Raw genomic sequence first — 20905 nt, 5'->3', positions numbered from 1 at the left:
TGAAGGCTGTCTTACAGAGAATATTCAGGCAGGTGGCAGACACTGAGAAGTTGGGGCAGGAGAACTGGCAGATGGGGAGCTGGCTTGGACACACGTCTGAGTTCAGGGCAGGGCCTAAGTAGGGAAGTGGGTTAGAAGGAGAACTGGGCAGACTAGGGACCTAGGAGGAACTAAGCGCTTAGGTGTATGGGTGATGTGTGGGGGTTGATATGTACATGGGGCTCCCTGTCTACAGAGGGCCCAGCACTTGCGGCATCCAGAGTGCAGAGACGCTTTAATGTACATGTGTGATAATGGGACCCCTATGCCTTCGGTTGGTGTGCGTGAAGAAGCGATCAGTGGGTGCCAGGACCACTGCTGGTTCAGGACGGGATGCTCTATATGAGATGAGGGGCGGAGCTTGGTGTGCGGGATTCTGTGTGGCGGTGGGGCTTCTGCTGGTGGGTCATCCGAGGTCCCTTTGTGCCTGAGGGGTCACATGGGTCCAGGGGTGTGTGTGCGCACGCAGGATCCCCGATGTGGTTGGGCATATGGGTGGGAAAGCCCGTGGAGTTCCTGTGCCGTCGGTCTCATGTGAGAGGATAGCCTGCAGGGGGTTCAGTGGGGAAACCAGAGGTGTGTCTGTGTGCTGGAAGGCGGTCACTGAGTGAGCGGGGTGCTTGGGCCCCGCGCCTGCGGCCTCACCTGCCTCACCTGCCTCTCGCCACGCACAGAGCCCAGAAGCTCCGCCCCTCACGTCGGGCTGGCCAGTTTCCTAGCGACTAAGCCGGAACTTCCGAGTCACCCCAACTTCCGGGGCGAGGGTCAGGGGTCGGCAGTAGGGGCTTCGAGCTGCCGGCTCGCAAATGGGTTCAGGGGGTTTCGGGGTCCCGAACGAAGAAGCTTTGGCAGTACTCAGTGGAGCCGGCCGGAGTCCGGGGCGCGCAGTTCTGGGGCGTCACCGGAGCGCTCCCGGGGTCGGGGTTGCGGGGTTGTGGGCTTGGGGGGCGCCCGCGAGGCCAGACTGGGGGCCCCCCCCCCGGGGGTCGCAGCCGGGGGTCCGGGCGGCGGAGGGCGCAGGAATGCGGGCGCGTCGGGGTGGGGCCGCCCCGCCCAGGTGCTGCCCGGGCAGGCAGGAGGCAGAGCGCGGGCGGGCGGGGCGGGGGCGGGCGCGTGAATCAGGCCGAACGGGCGGGCGGGCCGCGGCGGCGGCGGGGAGTGGCTGCCGGACGGACCAGACCGCGAGGCCGCTGGGCGGCGGTGGGCTCCTGCTGCCCCTGTGCCGAGACCCCGCTCACCTGGCCAGGTAGGGTCCCTTCCCCGGCGCGGGCCGGGCACGGCGCAGCGCGCTGGACGGGGAGGCCGGGGCCTCCTGCGCGACGATACCTGGGTCTGGTCTCGGGACCCCGGGCCGGGCGGTGCTGTGAGCGCGTGCGTGGGGCTGGGTCGGGGACAGGCTGACTGCTCTCCGGGGGACTGGGTGAGGGGTTTCCGAGGGGTATGCTGGCAAGGAGGAGGCAGAAGGAAGGGTGCGACCCACACCCTCGTTCTCGCGGCCTAGATGTTGGCTGGGCATGACCTGTACCTTTACCGGAGCCTCTTCCCCAAGCCGCCATGAACCGGGGTGTCCAGGGCTGGATCCTTGTGTGGAGGGCAGGGAAAACTGGAGTCCCCTAACTCCTGATCCCACATCCCTGGACTGGATAGGCAGATAAAGACACCTGGCCTGGGTAGCGGCTAACTTCTTAGGGTACAGTAACACCCTTGGGCCTTGTAGTACCTAGCCCGCAAGCCGTAACTCATCGACTTCCGGTCTTTGCGCCCCATCCCACCATTTCCCACCTCTCAGCTTCATGTCTCCCTACCACCTCCCCCCCCCCCATTTGGTTGGCCACAGTCACCTTCTTCGTGTAGTAGTAGCCCAAGGTACTCCCCATGGGATCCCCCTTCTAGATGCGGGAACACTACCTCCTGTCAGGTAGGAGGGGAGGTACCGTCATTTTGTGTGTGTGTGTGTGTGTGTGTGTGTGTGCTGGTAATGGTGAAGGGCCTGGAGAGTGGCTTCAGGTCGGAGGTCATCGACAGGAGCTTCCTGCTGAGTCATCGGTTTGGGTGGGATAGGCGCCCTCCTTAAGCAGTGGCCCACTTGAAGAGCAGATGTCTGTGTGAGCAGGCGGTTGGGGTCCATTGCTGATAGGAGTGGACACTGCCCAGTCCATAGTCAAGGGGGGGGACACTGTGTGTCAGTGAGAGAACCTGAGGGCATTTGAGGTCGTGGGTGACGGCTGTGTGAGACCAGGGCCCACGGTGGCCACTCAGGACTAGGGCTTCTTCTCAACCAATAGTATCTTTGATGGTTCCTCACCAGAAGTCCACAGGCTGGACAGTATCAGTTCTCAGTCTCAGTCTTCCTTATATCAGGAAGTGCTCCCCCCTCCCTCCCCAGTGAGTGCACACCAGGGAGTGTGAGCATGCTGCCCAGGAAGGCTGAGTGAGGTATGGGGCCTGCCCAAGCAGACATGCCAGCAGGTGGTCTGCCTTGATCTCCCCAGAACCATGTGCCGCACCCCACACTGCAGACTGGAAGGAAGGAAAAACCAACGGCCTACAGTCAGGGCAGTGCCCCAAAGGGAATTTAGAGCACTCTTCTCAGGGCAGGTCGACATAGGAGTGTCCCCACCTCCAAACTCTGTCACATTCAGACTTGTTCATGTGTTGCACCATGCCCCTAGGGGTGGCAGACACTACAGCTCCCTGGATCACACACACACAGCAGAGTCCTGACCCCCAATATCATCAGACAAGTGTCCCCTAATGACAGCAGCTAGTGCCCCGTGCTGTCCCCATCACTGACCCACTCCTCTTCCTGGGCAGAATCACTTTTCCCAGTCCAGGAACCTGTGTGCTCGGCAGAGCAAGAGTCCCAAGCCCTTCCAAACCCAAGGAGCAGTGGGCAATGGGGTGAGCCTGCCCTAAGGCAACTTCCAGGGCCAGAGGTGCAGGTTTCTAGGTGTTTGGTTGTTACTGCTAATGCTTTCCTCAAGCCTAAGTTCCTGCCACCCCTCTCCGCCCCAGCCACTGGAGAGCAAGAGCATTGGTTCTGGAGCACCCGTGGTAATGGGGCACCGACCTTCATTTTTAGTGTACCGAGGAGAGGGTGTTGATCCGGGGTCTTGGGAATGTCTCTCTTGCCATCACGGTGGGTGGGTCTGGGAGGGTGTAGAGACCCTGCAAGGGAGGGGCCGGCCCCACGGAACTGTGGCCCAGAGAGGCTGTAGCCGAGATGGGTCGGTAGCAAAGGGTGAAGTTTTTATTTCGAGAGGTTGAGAATTGAGGATGGGGGAAGGGGCTGTGGGAACGCACAGGTGTGGACTGAGGGAAGAGGTGTGGGTGGGGTTTGAGGCCATCAGCCCTGGATGAGTCAGTCTCCGCTCTGCCATGCTCACCTTGGGCCAGGTACGGTGTCTTGCCGCCCCTCCCAGCTGCGTACAGAAAGGTAACAGGCCAGAGCACTGCCCAGGATCTTCAGGCAGTGGAGACAGTGCCAAGGAGCCAAGGAGACTAATGTCTTAAGGAACAAAGGGGGCGGGGGGAGGGGGATAGTCTCATTACTGGACTGCATTTGTGTCTTAACCAACAACTTATTGTAGGAAAAGGGATCCACAAAGGAAATGGGCCGTGAATCTACTGACCCTGAAGGAAGGGTAGGCGGGGCCTCTTCCCTGTCTGGAATGGGGCAAACACTGGCAGTCCCTGAGACCCTGATGAGAACAAGGTCTCAGCCCCAGGAAGGGGATTTAGGACTGAGTACCAGTGGCCCATGGCTGCCCCCAGGGGCTGTTTCTGAGCCTGTCTTGGTTGGGCCCTGGAAGATCTCCCAGGGATAAGCCAAACCCCAAGATCTAGCAGCTTCGTCGGCTATGTGTGTCTACTTGTGAGGGTAAGGTAAGTGGGTCCTACTACCCTAGTTAATGCATCTTCCCGCCCCTTCAGGCCCCTGGCCCCAACATGGCCCGTCGCTCCCAGAGCAGCTCGCAGGGGGACAACCCATTGGCACCCGGGTACCTGCCACCCCACTACAAAGAATACTACCGCCTGGCGGTGGATGCGCTGACTGAGGGTGGGCCAGAAGCCTACAACCGCTTCTTAGCATCTGAGGGGGCACCTGACTTCCTGTGCCCTGAGGAGCTGGAACATGTGAGCCGCCACCTGCAGCCCCCACAATATGTGGCCCGGGAACCCCCTGAAGGCAGCCCTCCTGATGTGGACATGGATGGTTCCTCAGGAACCTACTGGCCAGTGAACTCAGACCAGGCTGTGCCTGAGCTGGACCTGGGCTGGCCCCTGACCTTTGGCTTCCAAGGCACAGAGGTCACCACACTGGTACAACCACCGCCACCCGACAGCCCCAGCATCAAAGATGAGGCTCGGAGGATGATCCGCTCTGCCCAGCAGGTGCATTATTATGGGCTTGATGGATGGTGAAGGGCAGCCTGAGCTGGATCTTGTAGCATGAATGGGAGGGTGTGGGAAGAATAAAAGCATTACAGTACTGGGGATGCCCAGGTTGGTCAGCCAGACCTCAGCAGGAGAGTCACCCTGTAGGGTTTGTCCATTGTCACCTGGGAATTGGTTAGTGGCCTCTATACATTTGCTTGCCCAGGATCAAGGCCAGTACCCAGAAACTTAGGGCCGTTGGCCTATTGGTCTCTCCAGACCTTGCCCAGCTGAGAGCAACCCACTCCCAAAGCAGCTGGCAAACAGCAAAAAGAAAAGAAAAAAAAATGGCTGTTAAGCCAGGAAGACTGGCTGGTGCCAGTAATCTAACATTTAGGGAGGTTGAGGCTAGCCTGGACTACATAGTAACAGTCTAGCCTGTATTAAAAAACAAAAACACTCCCACAAAACCCAGGAAGATTAGGTAAGGTAGCAGACCTAGCTTCTGTCCCTGCTCCCGGTTGTGACAACCCCTCATCCCCCATCAAGTCTGAGGTTCTGATGCCTGCCCTGAGCAACTCAGGGTCTGAACACACAGGGCCAGAGTTGCAGCTACTTCCCCTCTGAATGAAGCACCCTAAAAGTATAGACTCTGCCCCTGCTCCAGGCTCCTTGGAGTCCCATTTACCACCCTCCCGTTCATGGCCACTCTCTCCTGGGGTTAGGCTAATGGTCATCTCACAGCGCGTGGGTGAAAGTGTAGCTGGAGATAGGCTGAACGGCAGGACCCTTCCGTCCCGCTGACCTGATACGCACCTACCTCACAGGTGGTGGCCGTGGTGATGGACATGTTCACCGATGTGGATCTGCTCAGTGAGGTGTTAGAGGCTGCGGCGAGGCGAGTCCCGGTCTACATTCTGCTGGATGAAATGAACGCTCAGCACTTCCTAGACATGGCAGACAAGTGTCGTGTCAACCTGCACCACGTGGATGTGAGTGACCAGGCCAGGGGAGTGGAGGGAAAAATACCCGTGGTGAAGACCTGACTCCCCTCTCTTCCAGTTCCTGCGCGTGCGCACAGTGGCAGGGGCCGACCTATTACTGCCGCACTGGGAAGTCTTTCAAGGGCCATCTGAAGGAGAAGTTCTTGCTGGTGGACTGTGCTGTAGTGATGAGCGGAAGTTATAGGTATGCCCAGTGGGTTTCCCTCAGCCCCGGCCCTCCCCCACAGAGTCCTTCCCCGTGGTCCCACTTCCTTCCCGGAAAGTCCTCCTTGCCACAGCCCACCAACCCAGTTCCTTACCGACCCCAATTCCCTGATTATCCAACGGATGCCTTTGGCCTTTTGTGGCCCTACTTCCTCTCCCTGACTCCCTCCCTCCTGCCCACAGCTTCATGTGGTCCTTCGAGAAAATCCACCGCAGCCTGGCTCATGTGTTCCAGGGAGAGCTGGTCTCCAGCTTCGACGAGGAGTTCCGCATCCTGTTCGCACAATCAGAGCCCCTGGTGCCCTCAGCTGGGATGCTAGCCCGCATGGATGCCTATGCTCTTGCTCCGTACTCTGGGGCTGGGCCCCTAGTGGGCGTCCCCGGGGTTGGAGCACCAACACCTTTTTCTTTCCCTAAGCGGGCGCACCTCCTATTCCCACCGCCCCGGGAAGAAGGCCTGGGCTTCCCCTCTTTCCTAGACCCTGACCGCCACTTCCTGTCAGCCTTCCGCCGTGAGGAGCTGCAGCGGATGCCTGGAGGTGCATTGGAGCCCCACTCGGGGCTCCGGCCGCTGGCGCGTCCGGCTGAGGCCGGACCTATTGGAGAGCTCGCAGGCCCCCGGGGCTTCTTCCAGGCACGGCACTTGGAGATGGACGCCTTCAAGCGGCACAGCTACACCGCGGCCGACGGAGGTGGAGCCGTGGAGAACTTTGCTGCTGCGCGGCAGGTGTCGCGACAGACATTCCTCAGCCATGGTGATGACTTCCGTTTCCAGACCAGCCACTTCCAGCGTGACCAGCTCTACCAGCAGCAGCATTACCAGTGGGACCCACAGTTTGCACCCGCGCGCCCGCAGGGCCTCTTCGAGAAGCTTCGTGCAGGCCGACCTGGCTTTGCGGACCCCGATGACTTTGCACTCGGTGCTGGGCCCCGCTTTCCAGAACTCGGTGCTGATGTACACCAGCGGCTGGAATATGTGCCATCCAGCGCATCTCGAGAAGTACGCCACGGCTCGGATCCTGCCTTTGGAACCGGCCCACGTGGTGTGGAGCCTAATGGGGCCTCGCGCCCCAACCTGGGCCAGCGTTTTCCGTGCCAAGCATCCATGAGACAAGGCCTGGACACCACTCCAGAGATGGAGCCTGACCGCAGGGGTGGACCCGAGGGCCGGGCCGGGCTACGTCACTGGCGCCTTGCTTCCTACCTGAGCGGCTGCCATGGTGATGGTGGGGAGGAGGGTCTGCCGATGGAAGCTGAGGCCTATGAAGATGAAGTGCTGGCTCCTGGAGGCCGGGACCTGCTCCCCTCCGCCTTCCGCACTCCTGTACCCTTCCCAGGCAAGGGACCAAAGCCAGGCTCAGGAAGCGGTGGTGGCGACAGCTCAGAGAGAGAGGGCGCGGAAGAGACAGGCCTGGCTAAGCAGGACTCCTTCCGCTCCCGCTTGAACCCGCTCATCCAGCGCAGCTCCAGGTTGCGCTCATCACTCATCTTTGCCTCACAGGCCGAGGGTGCTGGTGGGGCCACAGCAGCCACCACAGAAAAAGTACAGCTGCTACACAAGGAGCAGACAGTCAGTGAAACTGTGGGTCCCGGCGGAGAGGCTGTTCGTTCCAGCGCCTCGGCAAAAGTGGCGGAGCTACTGGAGAAATACAAGGGCCCTGCCCGGGACCCTGGGGGCGCAGGGGGGTCCCATCACTGCCGCCAGCCACAGCAAGGCTGTAGTGGCCCAGTCCTGGCGGGAGGAGGTGGTAGGGCCCGGAGGAGCGGGAACTGAGCGCCGCAGCCTTGAGAGTTGCTTGCTTGACCTGCGGGACTCCTTTGCACAGCAGTTGCATCAGGAGGCAGAGCGACACCCAGGAGCAGCTTCGCTGACCGCTGCGCAGCTGCTCGACACACTGGGCAGCACAGACCGCCTGCCTTCACGCTTCCTCTCCGCCCAGGGTCGCTCCTTGTCTCCACAAGGGCGAGATAGCCCTCCACTAGAAGGGCAAGGAACGCACCAGTTGCCTTATTCTGAGCCAAAAGGGAGCCCCACCCCAGCTTACCCTGAGCGCAAGGGGAGCCCTACGTCTGGGTTTCCCAATCGGAGGGGCAGCCCAACCACAGGATTGACTGAGCAGAAGGGGAGTCCCACTTCGGCCTACCCAGACCGCAGGGGCAGCCCAGTGCCCCTACCTGAGCGCAGGGGCAGCCCGGTGCCCCCAGTGCCTGAGCGCAGGGGCAGTCCGGTGCCCCCTGTCCCTGAGCGTAGAGGCAGTCTCACCTTCGCTGGGGAGTCTTCCAAGACTGGGCCTACAGATGAGGTGGCTGGCGGCCCCATGGAAGTCCTGCGAAAGGGCTCCCTCCGCCTCAGGCAGTTGCTGAGCCCCAAGAATGAGCGGCGTGGGGAGGATGAGGGCAGCTTGCCGGCTCCCCAGGAAAATGGGCAGCCCGAGAGCCCCCGGCGGCCCTCGCTGGGTCGGGGTGACAGCACAGAGGCTGCTGCAGACGAGAGAAGCTCCAAGGTACGCCTGACTTCAGCTACCGCCAATGCCTTATACAGCAGCAACCTGCGAGATGACACAAAGGCCATTCTGGAGCAAATCAGTGCCCACGGCCAGAAGCACCGCGGAGTCCCTGCTCCAGGCCCAGCTCACAGCAGTCCTGAGCTAGGTCGCCCGACAGCTGCAGGAGACTTGGCCCCAGACATGTCCGACAAGGACAAGTGTTCGGCCATCTTCCGCTCAGACAGCCTAGGGACCCAAGGCCGGCTCAGCCGCACACTGCCCGCCAGCGCAGAGGAGCGTGACCGGCTCCTGCGCCGCATGGAGAGCATGCGCAAAGAGAAGCGTGTCTACAGTCGCTTCGAGGTCTTCTGCAAAAAGGAGGAAGCCGGCAATACTGGAACAGGAGACAACCAGGCAGATGAGGACACCAGGGACAGTAAAATGGGCAAATTTGTCCCCAAGATTCTGGGGACATTCAAAAGCAAAAAATGAGTCTTCTGGTCTTGGAGGCCAGGACTCTGCATCACTGCCATACAGCACTCACGGGACCCATCTGGTACTGATGGAGTGGTGACTGCCAGGCTGGTGTCAAAGCCATTTGGGACCTGGCTGACAACCACCTGGACTGAGCTCCACTTGAATCCACCTGACAGCCGCACTGCCTCTCTCTCTCTTGGTTTCTGCTCGCTAGGAGCTCAGCCCCTCGGCCCAGTGCATTTTCTCATCACCTCCCTCACCTCAGCCTCCACCATCTCCTGGGCTCTGGTCCACTTTGGGGCTTAATTCACCTCAGGGATCCGCATCTCTGCCTTATCCGCCAGTTTTTCAAGGACTCATCACTTTATGCCTCGGTTGCCTCTTAGAACCTTTTATCTCAGGGCTTTTTCTCAGGGTGTGCATTTCCCTCACAAGCTCCTGGGTCCACTGCCTTCCTCTGGAGACAGCCTCCCTCCATCCCCTCACCTCCTCCACTCGGCCTCCTCACTGCCTCCTAGCACTTTCTTGGCATCTGTCCTCTTGCTGTGGGGATGTGACAGGGATGCTAGCCAGGGCAGGCCACCGGGGGGTAGTTGCCAAGCACCTATGCGGCTGCCTTAAGTCGCGTCTGCCTTCTCCAGCAAGTCTCTGGGTAGCACTTGAAGAGGAGCCAGAGTGGGGAGCACTGGACTTTGCAGTACAATAAAGCAGTCTGGACAGACTTTCTGCCACCCCAGCTTCAGTAAGTTCCTAAGCCAAAGTCTGCGAAGAGGCTTTGTAGTGTCTGGGCCTCAGCAAAAGGCAGAAGATGTAGTACAGCCTGAGCCCCAGCCACCACTAAGGGACAGCAGACCCTGCCCCACCCCCAACCCCACCCTAGTCTTGCTCCTTTCCTAGTTGTCACCAACAAAAAGAATCTGTCCAAGGTCCCGGGTTACTTTTACCTTTTCTTACCTCCAAGGATTTTGATTTGGAATAACACCGAATGCGTAGAGAGCCGCCCCTCCTCCACACACACAGTTAGGCATTGAGAAATATGTTTCTACTGTCTACTATTCTTTCCAAATAGTTTATACCCGTGTGTGCGCGCGTGTGCACGTGCGTGTGCACTCGTGGTGGGAAGTCCCAAGAGGGCGAAGATGTGAAAACAAAGCCACTAAGTAGTTCCTTCTGACTCCAGCAGCTGGAGAAGGGAGGACACTGGGGCTTGGGCAGTGACCAGATCCCACTGCAACACTTCACTGTCAAAACCCCCCAGGTTCCTGGCCAGGCGCACGTGTCCCCTGGGAACTGGATGAGTTGGAGTGTCTCCTGGTCTTGACGTGCTCGCTGCTTAGCTCGTCTTAGGGCGCACGGTCTGGCGTCCCGTGCGTGCGTGCGTGCGTGCGTGCGTCACTGCTCACGCTCAGACCTGTTGAGCTCCGCAATGGAAAAGTGGAGGCTGCTAGTCCTTCCTGGGGCCGGCCCCCTGAGACCCCTGGCTGCACCCTGAGCACCTTTCTGAGAAGGACGTTCCCTGAAGCAGTGCCTTGTCCTCTTACATTAACAGTAAACACAACACCCAAACTCCAAAATAGCCCCAGTGCTGGGGAGGCAGAGGTAAGCTGGTCTCGAAGTTCTGGGGCAGCCTAGAACAGCGAGTTCCAGGCCAGCCAGGGCTACACAGTGAGATCCTATGCAAAAACAAAACAAAACCAAACCAGCATGTCCCCCAATAGGTGTAACTGTCCAATTTTTAATCCTGTGACCCTCCTAGTTTCCTTTTTGGAGAGCCATGAGTCCCAGTGGGGAACTCTTATTCCTCCATGCCTGTACAAAGGCCTCTCCCATCCCTGCGCACCCCATGCCCCTGCAAACCGCTGGTGCTCTGGGCCATTCATGGGGGCACTCATCTGGGTCTCCCAGTCTTGAAGCCCAGAAGACACTTCTCAGCCTTCAGCTTGCAGCTCCTGTCCCCCCTGAACCCTTCTGCCCCGACAGCCAGTTCTTGGCCTTGCAGGCACACTGGTTTCTGGTGTTGGCTCTCACAGACTCCTTTGTTCTGTTGCTCAGCAACTTGGAGCTATGCCTCAGACTCTTGAAACTGCGCACTGACCACATTGGCAGTCGGCCACCTCAGGAGACAAAACCTTTTGGCTCGAGTTCCGGCTGGCTCTCCGCCATGTTGGAATCATACCCACCCTCGCCCATACCCGGTTATTTGCTTCCTGACTCTGTCTCATTTCACCCAGTATCGCTGCTATGTAGGCTCCAGCTCTGCCCAGCTTCCCCTCACCCGTGCCTGGTCCCTGCTGTCATCGGCCCCGCTGCGGCCAGCAGGTTTAGACAGCTCCCCTAGCCAGGTGGTGTGGAATACTTGAGTGCCTACACAAGTCTGGTCTGAACTCAGACCAAGCCTTTTGCACAGTAGTGCCCCCCCCCCCCGCACGAGATCTTCAGGGTGTCTTCCTGCCCTTTTATCAAGACCTGGAGACAAACCAGGAGTGTCACTGTGTGGTTCGAGCGCAGGTGGCAGTCACCGACAAAAGGGTAGCAAGAGCCTCGGGCCCAGAGAAGTACTGCCCACGTCTCCCCTTTTCTTTGTGGCTCGGGTCTTAAGCAGTCATTGGTAACCTGCGCACGGGTGGGGAATGGGTCCACAGTCCTTGTCCCAGAGGACTAGGCTGAGTGGGGCAGAAGCCTCTGAGAGAGCAGACGTGGCCCTTCAACTGTGTGCTGAGCACAGGATTCAGATATGGAGCACTCGGGAAGAGTGGGCTTCAGGAAAGGTTTGGGACCTAGGAAGGGAGCCCTCGGATGGTAGTGGGTGAAAAGATGGCTTAGCTGGGCTGGCAAAAATATGGCTTTATTGGAAGAAATTGTTGGGGGTGGAGTGGAAACCGCCATCTACTCCCCCTTAGGGGAGAGAGGCTCAGGGAACCCTCCCGGAACTCGAATGCATATGGACAAAGGAGGGAGATGCGCTGGGGGCTGGGGAACAGCGCCAGGTTGCCGCGAGGAGGCGGGTGGGCGGCTCACGCACGCGGTCCGGGGAGCAGGGGCAGGCGGCCCAGCGCCGAGCGGCACACGGTCCCATAGGCCTGGGAGTAGCCGCCAAGCGCAGCTCTGGCTGCGCCCTGGGCCCCCTGCGAGGCCGAGGTGCCAAACATCCTTCGGCCGGGTCGGGGTTCCGGGGCCTCCCGGGGCAGGCGGGAAGGGACCTGCACGCAGGCGAGGGTCTTGTTCAGGAGGGAGAGGAGTGGAGCAGGGCTCTGGGGGGTACGAACCGCACTGGAGGGAGCTGGGAAGGGCCGGGCTCACCCGTCGCGCGCCGGCCGCCCTCGGCCCACCGCCCCGGGCCGGGTCACTGCGGATCAGGGCCTGATTGGCCGCCTGAGCCGCGGCCTGTGAAGTCAGGGAGGGCGCCACCACCCTATGGTTTGTCTTCACCTGGAAGGGGTGCGCCAACGGGGTCACGGAAAGGTACTGCAAGAGGCTCTTCCGTGCCCACCCAAACCTCGACTTACCCCTGAGGGTGCCGAGGGTGGCTCCGCTGTGGCCCCTGGTGGCCTTTCCCCCCTGCTTGGCGGCGGAAGTTGGAAGAGGGGGTCTGAGCTCTGCCTGGGAACTTCTGTGGGGTCATAAGAGCAACCCCCGGAGTTAGGTCCCCGCTGCGCGCGTTGGTGGCCCTACAGAGAAGGGGCCCAGGGGTGCGTAGGAGACAGGCAAAGCTCACCCACGTGCTCAGGGTTATGACCAGGGCTACTCTGAGGTCTGGGTCCGCGTTTCCGCGCAGGCGTCTCCGCGGGGACCTGGGGGAGGACTCCGGGCTTGAGCGATTGAGCCCGGGCGGGGGACACCCTGAGCTCTGGCCGCGAGGCCGCACCCCGCAGGCCTTCCTCTCCAGGGCTGCGGCTGTTCCCCCTCCGCTCCAGGATCATCTGCGGGATTGGAGGGGGGCTCAGAGGGGGCCGGACGGCACTGAGGTCGCTGCGACAAGAGGCTTCGAGGGTGCCCGCGGAAAGCGGGCGATGGGAGTCCCGGCACCTGGTACAGGCGGTTGCGATACTCTGGTGCAGAGAGCTGGTCTCTTTCGTGCACCGGGAGCCGCACGTCGGATCCCCGTGTCCACTCGCGGTCGGGGGCAATGGAATCTGCGGGGCCAGGAAGACGGATGCAGGAGTGACGGAGACACAAGTTGCAGGAGAGCAAGCCACTCGGGCTCCCACCCCTGCCCTTCACTCCGAGTCTCACCTCTGCACGTAGGGGTGTTGCAGCGCCTGCTCAGCGCTAAGCCTCTTGTCCGGAGCAAACGCCAAGAGTCGCTTGAGGAGGTCCAGGGCTTCTGGGGGGGTGTCTGGCGGCAGGAGGGCGTCCAGCGTCTGCCGTGGCCTGCGGGCAGCTGCCTGTCGTCTCCTCTCTAGGGCCCCACCCGTGGCACCTTCTGTCTGTGGCCTGACCTCTGCTTGTGTAAATCCCACTCTTCGCGTCCCCTTCCGGAGGTGGTCACCTCTCCATTCCCTCATCCCCGCTCAGTGGGACGCTCTCCCCTTTTCTAAGGCTGGGTGTTCTCATTTCTGGGGGATGGGTCTTGTTTTTCTTTTCTCTTTTTCTTGCCAGTCTCCTGGATCGCCCCCCCCCCCCCCCCCCCGTAACTAAGCTCTAAGAGTATGGGACTGAGCTCTGCACCGCTACAAACTGGCTCCTGTGCCAGCTGCAAGATGGCGGCCCCCTCCTGCGACCTGCCACCCCTTCCCCGCACCTAAGGGATTCACTCACTTGGACCCAAGGTTCTGCAGAATCAAAGCACTGTAGTCTGAGCCAAGGGCCTGGAGCTCTGTGAGTGGGTGGAAACAGAGGTATGAAGCAGGCAGGCTGGGCAGGGGTGGGGGAGGGGGGCAGCCAACCCTTCTGGCCACATAGATAATAAATAGCCTCTCACAGAGTCTGTGGTCTAGAAGGGCTCAAACCCCTAAAAGTCAGCCATCTGGTCCAGGTGAGTGCTCAGAGCTGTGCCTTACCCGGAAAGCACATACTCTCAGCATGCTCACATAGAGGATGCTATGGGTCACACCAACCCAAAAGGCAGGAACTTGCTGGGGGGGGGGGCACCCTCCGGGGCCTTCAAAGGTGTCTCCCTCTTGCCATGCCCCTCTCCACAACCGCTGATCTCAGCAAGCAGTACGGACACTTCACTCTTGTTCTCCTGACTCTGCCCAATCAGCCCCTTCCTGTCAGTGTTTGGCTTGCACTGTCCCTGTGGCCAAGTCTGTCTCTCTGCACCAGTCCCCAGCAGCTGCACCCCGGCCCTCCCTCCACAGGGCCCTTTCCAGTTTCCCTGGGTCAAGTGACTCTCTCATGTACACGGTACTGGGGAGCTGTACCACATGTGGTACAGCATCTCCACAGCTGTGCCCTCTGACTTTCATTATCCTATGCCTAGGGGGACAGGCTGCCGAGGTTGGGACCTCACTGTGTACAGGCTCACCCTCCATGGAGGGCAACGGAATGGTCTCCAGGATCAGTTCCAGCTGGTGGAAAGTCGATGTGCCGGGAAACAGTGGCTGCCCCCGAAGCATCTCTCCTAATATGCAACCCAGGCTCCACATGTCCACCCCAGGGGTGTACCTGGAGCAGGAAGGGGGATGTGCAAGGGCAGGGAGCAGAGACGGAGGCAGAACAGGAGTGCAGGGATAGGGGCAGTCAGTATTCAGGTGGGCCCAGGCAGGACCAGGATACAGGGTACCCTATGAGACCTGAAGGGAGGAGGGAGATTGGGTCTCCAGCGGTTACCATCGGGAGGACAGAAGAACCTCTGGAGCTCGGTACCAGCGTGTGGGCCACATACTCTGTCAGGGCCTGGCCCTCAGGCCCCTCAGGGAGGTCACTCAGGGAGCGCGCCAGGCCAAAGTCACAGAGTTTCACCCGGCAAGCAGCATCCAGCAGAACGTTGGCTGGCTGGAGAGAGGAATGGGCTGCTTGAGACCCAGTGGGCCAGGTGCACAGTGGAGCCAAGGGACCTGTGGGCACGGTGTGGACCCAACCTTCTGGTCCCGGTGGATGACACGCCCTGAGTGGATAAACTTGGTGGCCCTCAGGAGCTGGTAAAAGATGCAACGCTTGTGGATGTCCTCCAGGAGTTTGCCCTTCTGGATGACTGCATTCAGGTCGGTGTCTGGGAAGGGGCAGGAGCCGGGGAAGGAGACGCAGGTCAGTCTGGAGGGTGAAGAGTGCAGGTCTGTACCACTTTGAGCCTGCACCAGCCCTCAGCCCATCCTGGGCTCTCTCTGCCTGGCTACCCGGCCATCAAATCTGTCTTCACTGTCAATACAGCCAGAACGGCCTATGGAATTATTTTCATCCTATTTCATGCTCTTGTTTTACAAACTGAGTGGGGGAAAAAAGGAGAACATCGCAAGTGAGGGAGGGCAAAGCAAGAATCCCGTGCAGAAGGGACGAAATGGGGGCGTCACCACCAGGCCAGGGCAGGCAGGGTAAGGGGAGAGGGGTCACTGCCAATCTTGGAAGGTCAGACCTCACCAGCTTTGTGCTCAGGTTCAGGGGACAGATGAGAGTGACAGGTACAGTATGGGCCAGGCATCAGAGGGACAGAAGAAGGGAGCCAGGTCACTTAAGTAGGGCTGGGGTCTGGCCAAGGCCTCACTCACCCATGGACTCAAACACCAGGTAAATATCCCTGTCATTCTGTGCTGGGATCACATCAAGTAGGCGGATGATGTTGGGGTGGTTCCCAAACTCCTGGGAAGACAGACTGTTGCTGCTGCGAAGCCAAGACTGTGCTCTGGGTCAGTGGGGCCAGCTTCTCCCTTGTCTGTGGGGACCTGCACCCAGGGAAGGGATGTGGCCGGGTGGCCTGGGCCCCTTACCTGGAGAAGCATGACTTCCCTGAAGGTTCTCTGTAAGAAACAGAAATACGCAGCAGGTTGACCCAGAAACGCCAGGAACCCTGCTGTGACGGGCCCCTCCCACAGCTCCCCATAGCTCCTCATACTCCCTCACTGCTCACTGACCTGAGCATCTGTCTGGTCCCTAAAAGCATCAAAGATTTTCTTGATGGCCACTACATCACCAGTCTTCCGATCCACTGCCTTCCACACAATGCCATAGGCCTGGGGGAAACACAGGGTCAGCTTGCTGAACACAGGGGTGGATGTCCTGCTACACCCACCCACCCACCCACACACACACACACACACACACACACACACACACACCAGCCAGCCAGCCAGCCAGCCAGGCTGTCCTATCCAGCTCTAAATCCTGGGAGGGGTCAGAGTGTGGCAAGTCCTGAAGTGGCAGCATCTTCTGGACAGGGGGAAAAGGGTGAGACTGGAGAGGTCCCTACCAGGACATGAAGCCACAAGCAGGTACTACTGAGCAGGACCTGAAGCTGGCTGTCTCTGGAATGACCTTTGGCCCCTCCAGCACATTCTGACTCTCTCTACACCCCCCCCCATGCCATCTGCTTAGCAAATCCTATTGACTTGACCTTCAGAATGTATCCAGGGCCTGATGACTTCCATCTCTGCTGTGCCCTGGCCCATGCTTCCGGCATCTCTTGTGGGTTGGCCATCTACTCTCTCTGCCATTCCCAACCCATCACCACCACCAAGCCTCACCAGAGTCGACAGGGTGAGCTTTGTAAAATGACCGTTCCAAACAGCTGCTCCAGCTCGTCAATTAAAATAAAAGCCAAAGTCTTGAAGGTGCCCTAGATCCCTTCCACACAATGGGACCCATCACTACCATCCTATCCCATCTCCTCCTGGTTCCATGCACAGAAATGTAGCGTGTCTCCAAGAGCCAAGCAGGGCTTTTGCTTCAGGGCCTTTGCGATGGCTGTTTGCTTGCTCCCCTCCAATGTACACAGAACCACACACATTCACACATACAGCCCCATATGCTCAGACCCAATTACAATCACGAATACACCTGAACTCACACACAGTTCCTGCTCTCATTCTGTGAACCCCCTTACTCAGACTTCCTGAGCCTGGTTTGTGTGCTCCTGAGCCATGCTGGGAGCAGCCCTTCACCCTCAGAAGCTGAAATGGGCCGGGCTTCCCCAGAACAACCTATGAGAACTCAAAAAGGTAGGGGTGTGTGGGTGGAGCATCAATGCCACTCCTCCTGCAACCTGGAGCACCAATGCGACTCCTCCTGCAACGTGGGGGTCCTGGCAGTCACCTGCCTTCCAGGGCGAGGTCCCTGAGTGCTGCCCAGTTTTCCTTATGGAGTATAGGAGCCTCGGAGGAAGCAAGACGCGAGCCCAGGAGCCAGCATCCAGTGTCGGAAGAACTAGATCTTGGGGGGCTGACCGGGCCCCCAGGGATTGCAGTGCTCCTCGGATGACGGGGCGTCCCTGAACTCACCCCCTTCCCAAGCCTCCGCTTGATCAGGTATCTCTGGGCTACGTGGCGGTCCACCTCGGCAGCACACATGACGAGAGGCAGGCGCAGGTTCCTAGTGTCCACAGACTCCTCCTCGGAGCTGGACCTGTTGATCCGTTGGCTTGGGAACCGGCGGCCGCGATGCGCCACCCTTGCGCCTGCGCCAATGGGCGGGGTCTGCAGTCAGCCCCACCTGTCTGCTTGGGTCCCCTGGTCAGTGCTGCTCGCGGGGTGGGGGGTTGGGGTGTGGAGGCTATCCCTGAATGTGCTGGGCACAGCGGCATTGCAACGCTGCCAACCCCTGGGTTGGGCACGTCTTAGGGTTCAGGGGGAGCTGAACGTCGGGGATTCAGAGGCGGGCTCTCTCAGGAGCGAGGCTGTTGGATGCAACAGTGGATGAAAAGTCGGCGAGGTCAGGGCGTGGCGGGTGCCCTGGACCCTGGTAGAAGAGCACTAGAGCTGGTGACCGGGAAAGGCGCCAAGTGGGAGTGAACCCGACGTGTTTGAGGCTCCAGGCCTGCTTGCCAGGGAAGTTGGATGGAGAGCAAAGGTATGGGCCACCCAGAGGACCAAAGCACTGGGCGGACTGATGTGAGGGAGGAGGTTGCAAGAGGCCAGGAGGTCGCGATTATGCTGGGCTTGTGACACCACACAACAAGCGCAGGGAATACTGCATGGAAGTGGATCCAGGCTGCTGGAGTCCTTGTTCGGATGTGGGGAGGGTGGCAGGCCTGGGCTGGCCAGAGAGTCTCAGAATGCCGGGTGTGTGGCTCAGTGGCAGAGTGCTTACCTTCCTGCTTACTGCAGGAAGCCCAGAGTTCCATTCCCAGTACCCCAACAAAACAAAAACTGGAAGATGCCGATTACGCCTCTCCCAGGCTCCTATGCCTCCGTTTCCTTAAGGAAACTGGGTGACACCCAGGAACCTCATCCCCGAAGGCAGGTGACCACCAGGGCCCCCAGCATCCACGAGGAGAGTGGTTCGGATGCTTCACCCACCTCCCAGTCACCTACTTCCAGGGCTCTTGTTTCCACCAGACGCTCTGGGGAGGCCTGGCCCGCCCCAGGCACTTACAATGAAGGACTGTTTCCAGCATGGCTCAGGGTCACATAAGCAGAGCCCATCTGAGTGGTGCATAGAGTAAGGGCAGGAACCGTGTGTGAGCTTACGTGTATACCAGCTAATTTGTGTATTTTAGAGATCTTAGACATTGGAGGGACCAGGTGACCCTGGAGTTATAGGACTAGAGTGCCACTTGGGGAACAGCAGAGAATCAGGCAGAGCTCTGAGCTCTCCCATTCACGGTCAGATTGCCAACAATGCCTAGGGACCAACATGTTTAGCAAGATTTTAATCTGGTGTAGATCAATAATTGTGTGAAATACAGTGAAAGTGAATTGCTAAAAAAATTTAAAACCTCAAACTTACAAAAGAAACCATCGTTGTCATCATTTATTTACTGGACTGGGTAGTTAAATTACCCTGTGCTACAGCTTTTAAGAGAGAATCTTGGGGCTGGAGAGATGGCTCAGTGGTTAAGAATATTCAGCTGCTCTTCCACAGGATCTGGGTTCAATTCCCCGCACCTACATGGTGGCTCACAACTGTCTGTAACTCCAGTCCCAGCACCCTCAACACAAACCTACATGCAGGCAAAACACAAAAATTTTTAAAAAGTATAACAAAAAGAGTTTTTCAGATTTTCCTGTCCTTTCTGCCTTGACTCATTGAATACCTGCCATCAACAATGAGAGCAGACAAGCCGGGCCTGTGGCAGCTAGTGGCCAAAGTATAATGACTATCAGGTGGCACTGTGAGGTCTGACCACACAATTGCTGGGATGTCTGCCATAACCACTGACCCCTGGCAGGGACAGTGTGCTCCTCCCCTGCATCCTGGGGAGTAATAAATGCCGCTCCCGGGGCTAGAGAGATAGATACCTCAGTAGGTAAAGTGGTTGTGATGAAGGAAAAGCTGGAAGTAATAAACTGATGTTATAAAGGATTTTTCAATAAGCGTGCCTAGGAAATATTATTACACAGAAGTAGAATTTAGCTAAGGAGCACTGCCCCCAATATGACAAGAAGATAAGTAGTGTACTAACCAGACTTCTTAGGAACTACAGAAAGATAAACATAGAGGTTAGGCTGGGCGGTGGTGGCATACTCTTAATCCCAGCACTTGGGAGGCAGAGGTAGGAAAATCTCTGGGTTAGAGGCCATCCTGGTCTACATAGTTCCAGGACAGCCAGGGCTACTTAGAGAAACCCTGTCTAGAAAGAAAGTAGAGCTGTATTCTAGTACTCTTAGAGTCTAGGGTTACTGAGGGTACATTTTAGTTAAGATTTGTTCACCAAGACTGCCCATTAGGATCTATTCCCACATTAAAAGGAGTGTAATTCTACCCGGCAGGCAGGCAGGCAGATCCTGGTTAATGATGACCTAAAGACAACCCTGACCTATTTCAAAATAACTGGGAACTGTCTTTGCTACGTCAACCTCCCATTTGTCTGAAATGGCCAAGCTTGCAGTTTCTGTAAAACGTGTTTAGTAGCACGAAGTGTAACTTGGAGCTGGAATCTAAAAGAGATTTACAGATAACTTCAAGTGTGAAATGTTTTAGTTTAAAATCTGTTAGCTGCAAAGAATTTCTGTTCAAGGCCAGTTTCTCTTTGGACTTAAGCCAAAACCGGACGCACACAATGATGAAAGAGTTTTGATTCATTATTATTGCCCAGTGTTTGGAGGAAAATCTCACATAGTGCTTTACTAACTGTGTAGGCCTGAGGACCAAAGGACCTGAGTTCAATCCCTGACACCACATAAAAAGCTGGGCGTGGTGGTGTGGGTTTGCAATCCCACTGCCTGTAGCCTGAGATAGGAGGATCCCTGGAGCATGCTGGCTAGCCTGCCTCGCCTAATTAAGCTCCAGGTCCCAGTGAGAGACCTTGTCTGAAAAAACCAAGTGGAGGTCTCTTAAGAAACAACATCAGCATTGACCTCTGGTTTTTTTTTTTTTTTTTTTTTCTTTTTTTTTTTTTTTTTTTTTTTTTTTTTTTTTTTTTAAAGATTCATTTATTATGTATACAATGTTCTCTTTGCATGTATGTCTGCACACCAGAAGAGGGCATCAGATCTCATTGTAGATGGTTGTGAGCCACCATATGGCTGCTGGGAATTGAACTCAGGACCTCTGGAAGAGCAGTCAGTGCTCTTAACCTCTGAGCCATCTCTCCAGCCCGACCTCTGGTTTTCACATACATGCAGACACACCTGTATAGGCAGTGGACACATATGCTCCTGCACAGACATGAACACACACACACACACACACACACAACCAAAAATTCTACTACTAGAGAGAGGGGGGGCGGGGAGAGAGAGAGCATGGTTGTACTGGGGTCTCCAAGTTTGTTAGATGGAATACAGGAAACAATGCATTCAGAGAAAATTGCAGAGGGGGGCCGATATTTCTAAAGTAACAATGCTAGTTTCTTTACTTAAAATATGGGAACTTTAAAAAAAGAGATTTTTTTTTCTTGTGTGGTGGCAAATGCCTTTAATCTCAGCACTGGGAAGACAGAGGCAGGAGAATCTCTGTGAATTTGAATCCAGGCTGCTCTACACAGTGAGTTCCAGGACAGCCAGGACTAAATAGAGAGACACTGATGAATTTGTCATTGTTATTGTTTTTTTTAACATTTGTTTTTATTTTATTTTATTTTATTCTATTTTATGTGTGTGAGTGTTTTGCCTGTATGTTTATATGTGTACTGCATGTGTTCCTGGTACCCGCGAAGGGTGGGTGAAGTGGGGCACTAGAGTCACTGGAACTAAAATTACAGATGATCATGCATCATCACTTGGGTCTTCTATCAGAGCAGCAAGTGCTCTTTAACTACTGATCCATTTCTCTGGCCTCGAAAAA

General features: G+C 57.5%; 2 protein-coding genes across 2 annotated transcripts; one reads left to right on the top strand and one right to left on the bottom strand.

Moving 5' to 3' along the window:
* Nucleotides 1–1177: 1177 nt before the first annotated feature.
* Nucleotides 1178–9309, top strand: Fam83h (family with sequence similarity 83 member H). The gene is given in 7 exon segments (XM_052748067.1): nucleotides 1178–1285; nucleotides 3973–4434; nucleotides 5244–5408; nucleotides 5479–5502; nucleotides 5504–5604; nucleotides 5808–7314; nucleotides 7316–9309. Coding segments are annotated over 6 exon segments (3531 nt in total). The 5' UTR covers nucleotides 1178–1285; nucleotides 3973–3987; the 3' UTR covers nucleotides 8603–9309.
* Nucleotides 9310–11416: 2107 nt separating this feature from the next.
* Nucleotides 11417–19971, bottom strand: Mapk15 (mitogen-activated protein kinase 15). Its single transcript, XM_052748066.1, is given in 16 exon segments — nucleotides 11417–11787; nucleotides 11888–12016; nucleotides 12094–12197; nucleotides 12303–12507; nucleotides 12614–12709; nucleotides 12711–12720; nucleotides 12821–12958; nucleotides 13346–13403; nucleotides 14055–14194; nucleotides 14360–14403; nucleotides 14405–14524; nucleotides 14611–14741; nucleotides 15235–15325; nucleotides 15454–15483; nucleotides 15598–15696; nucleotides 16960–19971. Coding segments are annotated over 16 exon segments (1650 nt in total). The 5' UTR covers nucleotides 17029–19971; the 3' UTR covers nucleotides 11417–11601.
* Nucleotides 19972–20905: the final 934 nt, after the last annotated feature.

The sequence above is a fragment of the Peromyscus californicus genome, unplaced genomic scaffold (genome assembly GCF_007827085.1).
Source record: "Peromyscus californicus insignis strain IS unplaced genomic scaffold, ASM782708v3 Scaffold_20__1_contigs__length_68692818, whole genome shotgun sequence".
Taxonomy (NCBI): Eukaryota; Metazoa; Chordata; class Mammalia; order Rodentia; family Cricetidae; genus Peromyscus; species Peromyscus californicus.
The sequence above is the reverse complement of the archived record's forward strand: the minus strand, read 5'-3'. Positions and strand labels throughout refer to the sequence as shown.